This window comes from Saccostrea echinata, unplaced genomic scaffold (genome assembly GCF_033153115.1).
Source record: "Saccostrea echinata isolate AGI-Se365-2 ecotype Australia unplaced genomic scaffold, CSIRO_AGI_Sech_v1 ptg000050l, whole genome shotgun sequence".
NCBI classification, from domain to species: domain Eukaryota; kingdom Metazoa; phylum Mollusca; class Bivalvia; order Ostreida; family Ostreidae; genus Saccostrea; species Saccostrea echinata.
Genome location: NW_026889799.1, coordinates 863,099 through 876,325, shown reverse-complemented (window position 1 = coordinate 876,325; position 13,227 = coordinate 863,099). Strand labels below are relative to the sequence as shown.

The 13,227-nt window shown below is 32.3% G+C and overlaps 1 protein-coding gene across 1 annotated transcript; it reads left to right on the top strand.

Moving 5' to 3' along the window:
• Positions 1-8,996: 8,996 nt before the first annotated feature.
• LOC133203345 (putative nuclease HARBI1) lies at positions 8,997-10,865 on the top strand. Its single transcript, XM_061339142.1, has 2 exons — positions 8,997-9,106; positions 9,803-10,865. Exons 1-2 carry the CDS (start codon positions 8,997-8,999, stop codon positions 10,863-10,865), a joined length of 1,173 nt encoding a protein of 390 aa, XP_061195126.1.
• The last annotated feature ends 2,362 nt before the right edge of the window (positions 10,866-13,227 follow it).

Below are 13,227 nucleotides of genomic sequence, written 5' to 3'. Positions count from 1 at the left end.
GCATTGCAAAGCAAAAAAAAAATCATTTAAATGCTCTACATGGTAAGTAATTAATCAAAAACGCTATTTTTAGGACTACATAGACGTATTTCCCCTCCTCAGTGAAATCAAATAATAAAAGAAATAATAAAATAAAGAGTACATGACATGTATAAGTCGTGAAAACCTGTTGCCAAATGATCACTGATTCATGAAACAAGATAATAATTAAATCTAGAACGCTGATAAGCTTTAGGTGAAAAGCATATACACGGGAATATTTCAAATATTCAAATATTTCAAATAAAAAAGCAAGAAAATTATGAAAACATATTAATAAATATCAACTGTGAACTGTAATAACATGGAAAAAATATTCATTATAAATTAAGGTGTTTTTGTACCTGTTGTATATACCTATATAAAGCATATCAGTTTCGAAAAGTGCCAAACAGAATAGTAGAATAAAACATAACGAGCTGGTTGTCCTATATTTATTTACTTTCTTATTTATTACTACCAGAAAATACCTCTTTGTATCATTTTTGTATTTCATTTAATTACTAATTACTAATCAATGATTACCTGCATCAAATCTCTACCTTTCTCCTCAAGATCCTTCTTTTCTAATTTACTTGTTGCATCAGGCTCATGAACAGCTTGATTTCTGTAAATCCGGATTCTTTCTACGTCGTCATGTTCACTTTTATCACACGTATCTGGAGTCTTTCCCCAGCCTTTAGCCGGTTGTGGAAGACTTGGAGAACGGTTTCGTAGCATTTGGTACATCAGCGTCACATCAAACGATTCAGAGCAGGGAATAGATTCATCAGCTTAGAAATAATAAAGGAAATTACTTGATTGAAGATTTATCCGGAAATAAGATTATCTTCTATAAACCATCTAATGTTGTGTGGTTGTACGTAAGTCTAAAATATTTAAAAATTCTATCCATGTTTTGACAATGTGAACTTTCTGTTGCCATTTCTCTTTTGTTATTACAAATTTTGTCAAATTTCATAATAATGATAATCGAAAAAATATTATAGTTAATTAAAATTCTTAACTTGGTTTTTGAAATTTTGAAAATTTTCTCTATTTTACGTAAATGACATTGTTATTGTGAATCTAAAGATTAAGTGCAAAGAAATATATTGCCCGGAAACAGCCGAGCAAACTGATCGTCATTTAAATGGAAAGCTTTTTTTACTTTGTTCTTTCTTGATGACATGTTGGCAAGGTCTTGTGTTGGGAATACCGTATCAAAATAAATCTGTAAGGCTTTTCGGCCAACCTTGGTCAACTTTTCAAATTTTTGGAAATGGAATTTCAACAGCGCCTCCTCATAACAGTGGATAAAGCTGTCTTTATGCGTATTAGCAACTTCTTATAGAAAAATATTTTATGTTCATATATATATATATATATATATATATATATATATATATATATATATATATATATATATATATATATATATATATATATATATATATATATATATTATAATTTTTAAGTCGCTGCTCTTTTATTGACTTTCTCTGAAAGCTTGCGACATTTGCCAGCATTAGAAATATTTTCAGAAGCGGAACATCTTAAAATTATCATAATATATTGTTAAAAAAAATTACTGACCTGGCTCTGGTATATTACAATCCTAAAAAATATAAAAACACATACATAATCTAATATATGCAAATAAGTATATCTTGAACATTTCGAATTAAGTTATGAAATAAACTATTTTTTTTTTTCAAACTGTACATCTGTATATTTTGTTAGAGTGATGGGATTACTTTTCATCGTTGTGTTATGTCCCATGCATATAGAAGGCTCATACTGGCGCATTCTATGAATTTTTAGAATTAAAGGCTGGTCAATTATAGAGTTAAAATTTAAATACCTCACATTTGGAATTAAAAAAATATGCGCAAATAGCTGGAGTGGAGTTGACATTTAGTAATTTTATAAGATGATTTTGAGGAATTTATATTTTGATATGTGCGTGTTATGTTTCCTATCTTTGAATGGTCATATGCTTGTGGATGTTAAATATTGATTGTAATGTTTCATATAAGTTAAGAACAGACAAATAAATTATTGCTGTCCGAGAGACATTAGGCAATCCGTGTACAAGGAAAAATGCCCAGGATTTATAGATGATTTTTCTTTTCTTTTCTTTTTTTTTTTAAATGAGAATCACATTATTTTGTTGTGTTAATGGAACATTATACAGCGATATATCTTGTTCAACCAATATATGGTAACTAAGGATCATTAAAGGAATTCATTTCTCAATTCTTAAAAGCATTTGATTTCCTAGATCTTAACCTTTAGTACACGTAACGATTAAAATTGAATCAAAGCCTCAAATAAATTCACCTTCTTCCAGTATCTAACCAAATAAGGTTCACTTAGAGTATGGGTAAGTTCATGTCGTGGACAATTAATTTCACCCTTTCTGTGAATTTCTTTCTTTGCTACAAAACAGTCGTCGTATTCTCGAAGAACATCATTCATTGAACACTGGTATCCTACAGTGTACATAAGCTTCGTGTGAATTCTTCCAGTGAGTTCATCTAATAATCGCTCTATAATTCCACGTACTTCCAGTGTTAATACTTTTTTGACAGTAATGTTGCGAAACACTTGAAGTTGTATTGAAGTGTTGTTTACAGTAAGAGCAACAATGTGCTCCTTATAATGAAAACAAGCAATGTTTTTAAACAGGCACAGTCCTTCGTCATTCAGAACTCTCCATTCCAGTGTCATACAAGCAACAATAAGACGAAAATAAACAAACCATGGCAAGAATGGGAATCTAAAGACCAAGACTGATGTTTTATTTTTACATTTTCTTAAACACTCCTCGTGTGCAGCGTCGAATGTACGTTTATTCATGCAAGGTATGTAATGGAGTCCGAGTTCAGTTTTACAAAAATCAATCCAAGGCGCTGCATGTATTGGAGAATACTTTTTTGAGTCGAGTTATCTAATCGTCTTGATTTCCAAATTTTTTGGAGAAGCGAATTCGAAAGATATCCGTTTTGGTAGAAATTCATCCATTCTTCATGATCTCTTACAAGATCTAAGGCATGGTTTGGGTCTGTGATGATATTCTTAAAGGCATCAACAAACCACTGGATGTCAATTACGATAGTTTCAGAACGACATTCCTCGTCAAAATGCAGAATAATTCCAATATCATGGAAAAGTTTCAAAACATCTTGAACATTTGTACTTTTTTCTTGTATATAATACAAAAATTCACTGGAAACTGCCTTTCGAGAGAGCATTCTTTCTGTTGATTTGAGTTTCCTTAGGATAACTTCACATATTGCCCAGTCTCTTGGAATAGTTTCCTTCCATCGGTCTTCTTTGGCAATTGAAACAATACATTTTTCTAAATCTAAAAATTGGTCAAGCCATTGTTCATCATTTTCCAGAAATCCTATAATGAAGCACCTCTTTCTGTTCAGGTGTACTTTGAGATTTTCATCGTGACGTAAATGATCCAAAATTCTTCTGTAAAATTCGTCCGAAGTCTAAAAACCAGAAAACACTAAAGGAAAATCCTTGCAAAAATTGTATAATCTCAAGTAGGATTATGCTGTTTATATTGAATTTCCTTCGACATTAAACTAATTTTGATAAGAGAAAAGTAAAAATAACGAAGAACGATCAATCTCTAAAATCTATATGCAATGCAAATTTGTGAGCAGAGCATAAGATCCCCTGGAATATTCTAAGGTGGGATTAGGTGCCTAGGAGAAATAAGCATCCCCTGTTGACTGGTACCATCCACTTCGAGCACTTAGTATTGGTCAGGTAGACGATATAATATGTAATTATTTTTTTTTATAGAAAATAGTCTAACAATTGGCATGAAACATGTCAGTCAACATACGACCTAATGGTAGATTGTATTTGCAAACAAGGCCATTATAACGATCATAGAAATTTCAAAATGCTGACTTTAAACGAGTGTGTTGAAAAACCCTGTAATTACTTATTACTTACTTATAATAGATTCAATTATATATAATATAATAGAATAATAATATAATAATGTTATATACGTATCATAAAAGAAGCAATTTGTTTTTTAAATTGTATTCAAGGTTCTTGATTTTGCAGTAGCTTAATTGTCTATCACCTATGTATATTATTATTGAGGTATAGACAATATATGACTGAACAAGACGTGCTTTCCAAATTCAGATGTTCAATTTTTAGAAGCATCTTGTAAACTCATGAAATGAAAGTGAGCCTAAAATCAAATTCATATTTTAAAAGAAAATATAGCGGAAAAATATCTAATTTGTACATTACCGTTGTAGACTTCAAACAAAAGAATAAAATGTTTTACAGAATAGATGTGATATTTTTACCTGTTGTTCAGACCTGTCGAGATGAGTTCCAACGAGAATGACGGGGACATCCTTAGCACAGTAGAAATGGATAGATTTCATCCAGAACAAAAGGTATTCTGTTTTAAATGAACGTCAGTTCAGTTACTATTTCATTTACATGTATACAGGAAATCCAAGGGTTTCTTGAGTAAACGCCATAATATTATCATTTATTATCCATTATTCTATACATGTAATAATAGATTGGCAATTAAAAACGAACGCCTTTATACATCTTTGTTAAATTTGTAAAATTCCTTTTGAATAGGTATATTTGAATCATTAAATAAAGTTAATCATACTGACTGATCTGCCTTCACGGAATATATACAATTATTTGAGATTATTGATAATTGTTAGCACATTCTAAATTTCATCTTTCAAATAACATGTAACTTACATCATCTTTTCCATGAAGTGTTTTAATGCATTGAATGTAAGACCAAAATGTATTTTTTCGCAAATTGCATTAAACTCCAGATCTGATAATCAATGACTGCAAGGATTTTTTTTTACACAGAAAAGGCTTAAGCAATTGTGCTAAAAATATACTATATTTCATGATGCCGATCCTTTTTTAGATGCCGATAGTTATGCCAGCTGTATTCTGGTGCTTATTTTGCTTACGCTGTTTTGTATATCAAAATACTATGTACATGATTATTTTCGCCCTTTTCACAATTGCAAACAATTTTGCCCCGTTTTAATTTCGCCCGATCACAGATTTGTTTAAGAAATAATTCTTTTTTCTTTGAATTCGCCCCATCTTAAATTCGTCCACTTATGTCTAGGGCGAAAGGGGCAAAAATAAAACTGGGGCGAAAAGTTCCCTGTATACAGTATTTACATTCATTCTTTAGGCGCATTGCTAAGAAATCCTTATGGCATGCAACATGTCTCTAGACAGAATTTTTGAAGCATGGTTTAGATTAACAAAGACATGTACCTCCATATGTCCAATCACCAAACATGGTTCCCTCCTGGTTACACAACGCCTTGTCAACCTTGTCTTTAAATGACTTTGACATATCTATCACTAGGATGTAAAAAGCTCTTCTGCTGAGGTAGACTTGATGACAAGCGTAGTAGGCACACTGTCCTCCAAAATCCAGAACACTCAGAAGTGTTTTCCCTTCCTTATTTGATTCCTCCGTCAGAGCTAGATGAAAAGAAAATTTGCATACACGATTAAACAGACGTTTAATGGATATCTTAGGGCTGTCCCAAAATTCCTAAGACAAACATAGTTTTGTAAGAACCCAGTGTCATAAATTAGCGAAACTTCGTACATATATAAAACCAATTTATGGACAAACATTAAGTAATTACACAAATGAACCCTATTTAAATACATTATTTTCTTATCTGATCTAAGAATACGGCGCAGTACCCAATTATTGCACTTGAAAATCGGTATATGATATTTGAAATTTTATAAGAAAGTATTCACTACTCAAAATTTCAGAAACAGAAATAAAAATTCTTAATATTGCATTGTTAACTACCTTTCCTCCAATTTTATTGTGTTTGCTTTGATAAATACAAATTTCATAACGTTTTGTGTATTTGAAAGCTGACGTTGAAAAATGGTTGCTGGTTGACACAGGCGGCGCACTGGACTTTGAAAAAAAATGTTCAGAACTTGAATTCACTCCTAAAAAACGCAGAACACGTACATTTTTGGTACATATGAAAATGAATTTTGGTCCTTAGTATATTAAAATGGCATATTCGGTTTTTCTAACCATGTTAAGAAGAAAAATAAAAAAAAAAAATAATAAAACCAGCCGAAGAATCGGTCAAGAAATTATTGTAAATGTGACGCTGTGCAACTTCTTATGAGAAGGCAGACGAAACACATAGAGTTTATAAAATCATAATTACTGAATACATATACATATATATGGACACATTATGTTTGTATATTTTAATGTTAAACCATATAACAATTAAAATATTTCACATTTATTTCTATAATCTTTATGTTGACTCAAAGAATTCGATTGTGGTAAATAGTATATCCCCCCCACCCCCCCCCCCCCCACCCCCCAAAAAAAATTAAAAAAAGAACAAATTCAAATTGGTAACGATATGTATATCGTTTATGACGTCGGAGAATGCTCCGGGCGTCACCTAACGTTAAAACTGCAATTCTAATTACTTGAATTCTTTTAAAGTAATCATATCAAAACTTTGAAATTCATCATCCAACAACATGCTTTTATCTACCCAGCTCAGTAAATTTTATAAACTCCCCCACTAATGTGTTCGGAACCTTTTATTTTTCAGTGTCCCGCAAATTATACCCGAAGAGCAAGCGGTAGCTCTGGCGAGATATGCAGAGAAGCTGTGAATGGATAATGGTCAATTATTCACGGAAGTGACTAGCAAGGAGAAATGGTAAAGAGAAAAGTAATGTTAGATTTCATTTTTCACCACTGTATCATATCAGTTGGAATGTACTTTAATCTCTCTAGAATTCATTCAAACTACTTCAACAAGTATTCTTTAAGACATTATTTACTGCAGTTATATATTACAATTTCTTTTTTGGACAAGGAACATGCTTGCAAAGGAACTATACTTTCAGGCGTCAGACTAAATTAACCTGCTAAAAGAGCTACACTGTATTATGGATTACTACGAATACGACAGGAATATAAATCTACTCCCAATCGGAAGAACGAAATGATTTTTTTCCAGGCATATCATAAATAAAGAACACTACAAATATCAGGTGAATTATCTGTCCAAAGACAAAGGATGTTCCGTGTATTATAAGAAAAAACTGTTCGCCATGCATTTGAATGCTAGGAGATGCTGCTTGTTTTCCTTATCCTTAAAGCGCTGATTTTCTTTGCAAATCACTCTGAATTAGCTTAGGCACAGCCTACCTTTTATTATATACATCGTATAACTATGAATTTCTAGTCAACAATCAGCAGGTCTGGACGATTTCCATAGATGGAAGTCAAACACGATAACCGTAAATTATATACAAGTAAATACACAAAATAAACAAGGTGCTAATCCTTCTGACTAATCAGATAACGGTATTTACACAAACACATGAGCACATAAATAAAAAACACGCTTTCCATTTTTTTAGCTCATTTTTTTTATAGAACAAACATTTTGTTAATTGTGTGCATATTTAGGAATAATGCAGCATTTTTAATACTTCTATCGTGAACAAATACGCTTTGAAAGCATAGCATAAATTCTACATGGGATTCAAATCTGTCACTATGAGGTAGCAATCCCCATAGCATAACCTGCGTGAAGGATCCTCTATACACTAATGAAAAATGTTTTATTTTTTTTACTTTGAAAAAATGATATAGCGTAAAGGAGTACACATTAAAATAATCTAATTTATTTTTTGACATGGCGGGGGGGGGGGGGGGGCTTTTAAATGAGGAAGAATCTGTAAAGACAACGAAAGTCTGATAAAGAAAATTTCCGATTAGATACTTTTTTTTCAAATAGGGAAAATACAATCAAATAAAGTTTTAAATTACGCTATCTTGGTCTAATGTACTGATTATAATACTTGACGCAATAAGACTATGGAATGCAGCACATATTTCATTTTATTTTATTCTATATCAGATGGCATGTCAGTCTAATTAAACAAAAGAACCCTGAAATTAGTGTACAGGGTAGAGAGTGTTCTTAGGAAATTTGATATAAATACGGCAGATTTTTAGTTTTTAGAGACTGGCATGAAAAAGTTCTGGTACATTGGATATAACAATCTTAATTATTTCTTCTGTATAACAAAATCTTCCAATATCTGGTGTGCGTGGTATGTTATAATGATAAAAAAGCATTCATCTACACACTTTTCCCCCCTGGGTTTACACCTTTCCTCATGCCCGCTTAAAGTGTAAATATATTTAAGAAATAAACAACATTATTCAGGGAACATGGCGTTATGAATAGCAATTGCTCTGCTGGCATATTCCATATGCGAATCATGGAAAATATGCCAGCAGAGCTAATGCTATTCATAACGCTCTGTTCCCTGAATAATCGTTGTTTATTACTTATATTTGCATTCTGTGATGTCAAGAATATCAGAGGAAATCCTGGCCTGCAGAAGGGCACGGGTGCATGCTTGTCTACAGTGAAGAAAAACATGAAAATAAAATCAGTAGACCTGATTAATAATTAATCTACATAGTCTCCAATAAATCAAATACAATATATATGATATTTGCTTATTAACCTCAGTTATCTGGACACAAACCGGACCGTCTTCTAATTTTCTTATTGTTTTGATGCTGCTGTGACGCGACATGACGTCATCGTCACCGAAACTCTTTGAGAAAAATTATAAATAACAATATTATGAAAAAAAAGGAATGTTTTTATACTGATTTTAACTCTTGAATGTTTTTCTTATTTTTCTTAAGTTCTTAAAATTCTTTTTAAGAGTTAACATTTGCCGAATTCGACTGGTAACTTTTCCTGAATTAAAATAAGGCCACGCCCACATGCGCAGAACTAAAATATTAATTAATACAAAATGACCAGTCGAATGGAAATTTGATAAAATTATTGAATTTAACGAAAAGACAACATCCGGTTTCTTGCTCAACGATGGAAAACAGTCGGAAAAGAAAAGCAGTCAACTTTATTTTCGTTTGTTTGAATGAAAGCAGTGATTCTGATGATGAAGATGATGATTTAACAGACGTTTTGGTGGCAATGTAAGAACGTTAAAAACAAATTGTAAGAGAGAGAGAGAGAGAGAGAGAGAGAAATAAAAATTACATGTATCTAAATATATATAAACAGCTGCCTCAAATACATCGCCTTGCTCCCGGAGTGTAAAATATATTTATTTTAAAAAATATATACCTACTAAAATTATACAAGGTTTAGTTTCAATAGTTTATAGACAATTTTTTTCATAAATACTTTTTTATACTTCGAGAACAAGCCCCTGTGCATAAGGGCTTCTTAGACAGTTAGATAAAAGTATTCTTGGCATGAACGTACGGGTTTTCAAAGGAATTCATATCGTCAGCCTATGCGGCAGATCTTGTACATTACTTAACAGGTATACATAAGCACCTAGATCTTTAGAGTTTTTCTTAGTTCAGCTAAAACCTTTCTGTCATAATACTCCCCCCCAAATGGCTACTGATTAGTACCTCTTTACATTATAGAAATTGTCGATTGTGGCAACCCTGTACTTTTTAATGGATAACTTTTGTGGAATTCCTATTCATGCAGATTATTTAAATCTGCTTGTCAGTAAAAGAGCTGTAGTTGTCATATTGATGTAATTTTATAATACAGTTATCGCAAGATAGAAAAAAAAAACTTTTTCTTGATTTTATTGATAAGAGTGACAAAATAGTTAAAAATGTACTGATGAAAAATTATTGTATTTTTCATAGGTCAGAACTGAATCCTCAGAGAAGAAAACCTCAGAACAGGCACAGGCAAAGAAATTATGTGGAAAATGTTGTAGCCAATTTCCGCATTGATGAATTCAAAACTTTTTTTCGCATTGGAAGAGTCAGCATGCAGTGCTTACAAGAAAAAATATGCGAGACTTGCTTGGAGGAAAATATATCTGGAATTTTATGTAGAGAAGCATCAGGAGGAACTGTCCAGAAACCTCTTCCAGACCGAATCCTGATGTTTCTTTGGTTTATGTCAAGCCAAGATAAATATGCCTCAATTGCAGACAGATTTGGAATGAGCGAGTCAACATCTTCCTATGCAATACGCAACCTAATAGCATTTATTCACGATCATTTGTTATCAAAAGTAGTTGCATGGCCAACAGTTGCAGAACAACAAGAAATCCAAGACATGTATTGGGACCTAAAACGCTTTCCAGGAATTGTCGGGATGATTGATGGTACCCATATCTCAATAACTAAACCAGCAGAAAGAGGTATCGACTATTACAACAGGAAAGACTACTACTCAGTTGTATTGCAAGCAGTGGTCCGGGAAGACCTTCGTTTCATTGATGTGTTTGCAGGATTTCCCGGTAAAGTTCATGACGCAAGAATTTTCCACAATTCTCCTTTGTTTATACATGGACAAGCTCTATGTCGTGAGGGTCATTTATTGGGAGATTCGGCGTACCCAAACCTAACTTGGCTGTTAACCCCGTTTCGGGACAATGGTCATCTCACTGAGGCTCAGAATCACTTCAATTATGTTCACAGCAGCATTAGAAGTAATGTTGAAAGAGCCTTCGGAATACTGAAAGGTCGATTTAAACGTCTGAAACACATTGACCAAAAAAATGTCTCGGACATTGTACGAACAATACTTACTGCATGTGTTTTGCATAACATCTGCATTTTAAATCACGATGAGTTCGAAGAACTTGTTAATGAGGACAATAATGTTCCCCAGCTGCTACCTTTCTTTGAAAATTATGATCAAAATGCATTGAATGATGGAGCAATCAAAAGACTTAATATTGCAAGGCAATTATGAAAAGTTTTTTTAAAATTCTATTAAAAGTCCTAACATGCACAATTGAGTTTTTTTGTTCCTTGACTTACTAAGCATTTTAAACAGGTAAACAATGGAAAATTTACAAAAAGTCACAATTTTATAAGAATTTATTATTGAATCTGGTTTAAGTCAGACAAAACAAAAAGAACTGTTTTATAGTTTTTCCTCAACAACAACAAAATAAATCAGTAACAATAAAAAAGAATGTGTAATATTAACAAAAACATTGGGATTAAACAATATAGGATTTTTTTTCCTCCAAAATTACAAAAAAACAATAGATCACAAACAATTTTATAGACAATCCAATCTCGATTTATATACAATTCAATCTCGAGGAATGCTATGTGTTTATTGCAAAGAATATGGCACCACAAAATATGGAGCAGACTTGTTATGTAAACATATACATATATATAGCTCCCTGAGAAAAAAAATAATGCATAAATGTTCTCTCCCTGAGATACAAACATTACAAAATATTTTTAAAAAAACATTTCAATAGGCAGATCCTTGTGTACTTATACCTGTAGATCATATGCAAATGATCTTTTCCATTTTTTTATACACAGTAGTTGCAACCATCTCAATTTCAAAAAAATCTGTACACAAGCTATGCGAATATATGCACATACTAAATATTTTACAATTATTTCAAGGAATCAAGTAATTGCCCAGTTGGCCAAGCTGCACGATAATCTGATCTATTGTACCTCAACAAAACAGAAGGTACTCTTTCTAATGTGTTCAGATTCAAATTTACTTGCCCGACAAATTGATTTGCAATTTCTGCAAAAATATGCATGTCTTCAGTTGAACTAACATCACATTCTACGTCACAATACTTCAGAGATGGAATTCCCTCTAGTACACATTTCAGTTCTCCTACGGAAATTTTACTACATAAGTGAAACGATAAACAGGTTAACTGAAAGTGGCTAAGAGCAATTAAAAAAAACAAGAAAGTGTTTGGGAATCTGAAGTTTCTCAATGTAAGGCTCTGCAATCTTGTCAAAGATGCCATGGCAAATAAGTCAATAAATGCATCAAATTCAGCACTTTTAACTTGGTCTGCATCATTAGTGAAATAAGACATGCCATACACTGTCAATTTCCTCAAATTTGGCATACAAAATACACCACACAGGTTGTTTATGTTTTCTACATGAACAGAAAATGAGGTGTTTCTAAGATAACAGAAATATTTCAGTTTTTTACAGACCAAAGTGAGCTTATTGATGTTTTCGAACTGTTCAAGGTAAGAGCAAATCTTCTCCAAAACTTCAGGTGGTAAGTCTATTAAGTTGATGTGCCCTGAAATTGTTAAAATTAAGAATGAGAAAGAGCTATCTGTTGCCATTAATGGGAAAAACCATCCTTATGATTATCTTAAATCGTATATGTGGATTTTCTTGTTTTTAATGGAAAAGACTGATCATTTTTACTTTCTGAATCATTAGATCATTAAACACTGTCGAGGGATCTACATTTAGTATATGATGCCACTGAATTCTGTACCTTCAATTTATTTTTCTTTTAAGATCTCAAGAAATTCCCTTAAAAGGTCATTTCTCTCTTTGGCTCTTTCATCTCTTCTCTTCTCTCTTTCATCTCGTTCAAGTTTTCTTACTTTCTCAATTTCTTTAAAAGCTTGTAAAAAACTGCTACCTTCTTTTTCTGTTTCTTTTCGTTTTTCTTTTCGTCGAACTGCAGAGATGCTGCTACTCTTTGTCTCTACTTTTTCTTCACTACTAGTACTTGCTTTTTCTTTCTCCTTATTTTCTGTTGGAGCAAGTTGATTGCTTGAGCTAGTAAAAGGTGGGTTAATGTCATGTCTTTTAGCTAGAATATTATCAAGTCTTTCGAAATGTTGGAATGTCTTCCTCTTCTCTCCTGTTCTTTTTTTGCTCTCTTTTAAATCTTTGTGAGATTGTACCAAACTTCTCCAGTTATTTTCGACTTTCAACTGCGAAAATTCAAATCCAGCCTCATTTAATTTTTCTGTGATTTCTCTCCAAACATCTTTCTTTTTCTTTCTGGGATTTTCAAATTCTTTTTCAGCCTCCTCATATAAAGATATGAGGAGGTTAGTCGCTGGTTTGGTCCAAAACATGTATCTGCTACATGTACCACTTTCCTCGACATCACCTGGGAAAATATAAGCAATTTAAATATTTTTTGAACAACTGAGTTTCTGACAAAATATTTAATAAATGGGTTTAACAAGGCTGAAGCAATTCTGCTTTTTTTATTTATTGGGGCACTGTGGTTCTGAAAATGGGTCTAATGATATGCATTCATTGTGCTGCATCATCCAAGCATCAAGTTGTTGACTTAAAAA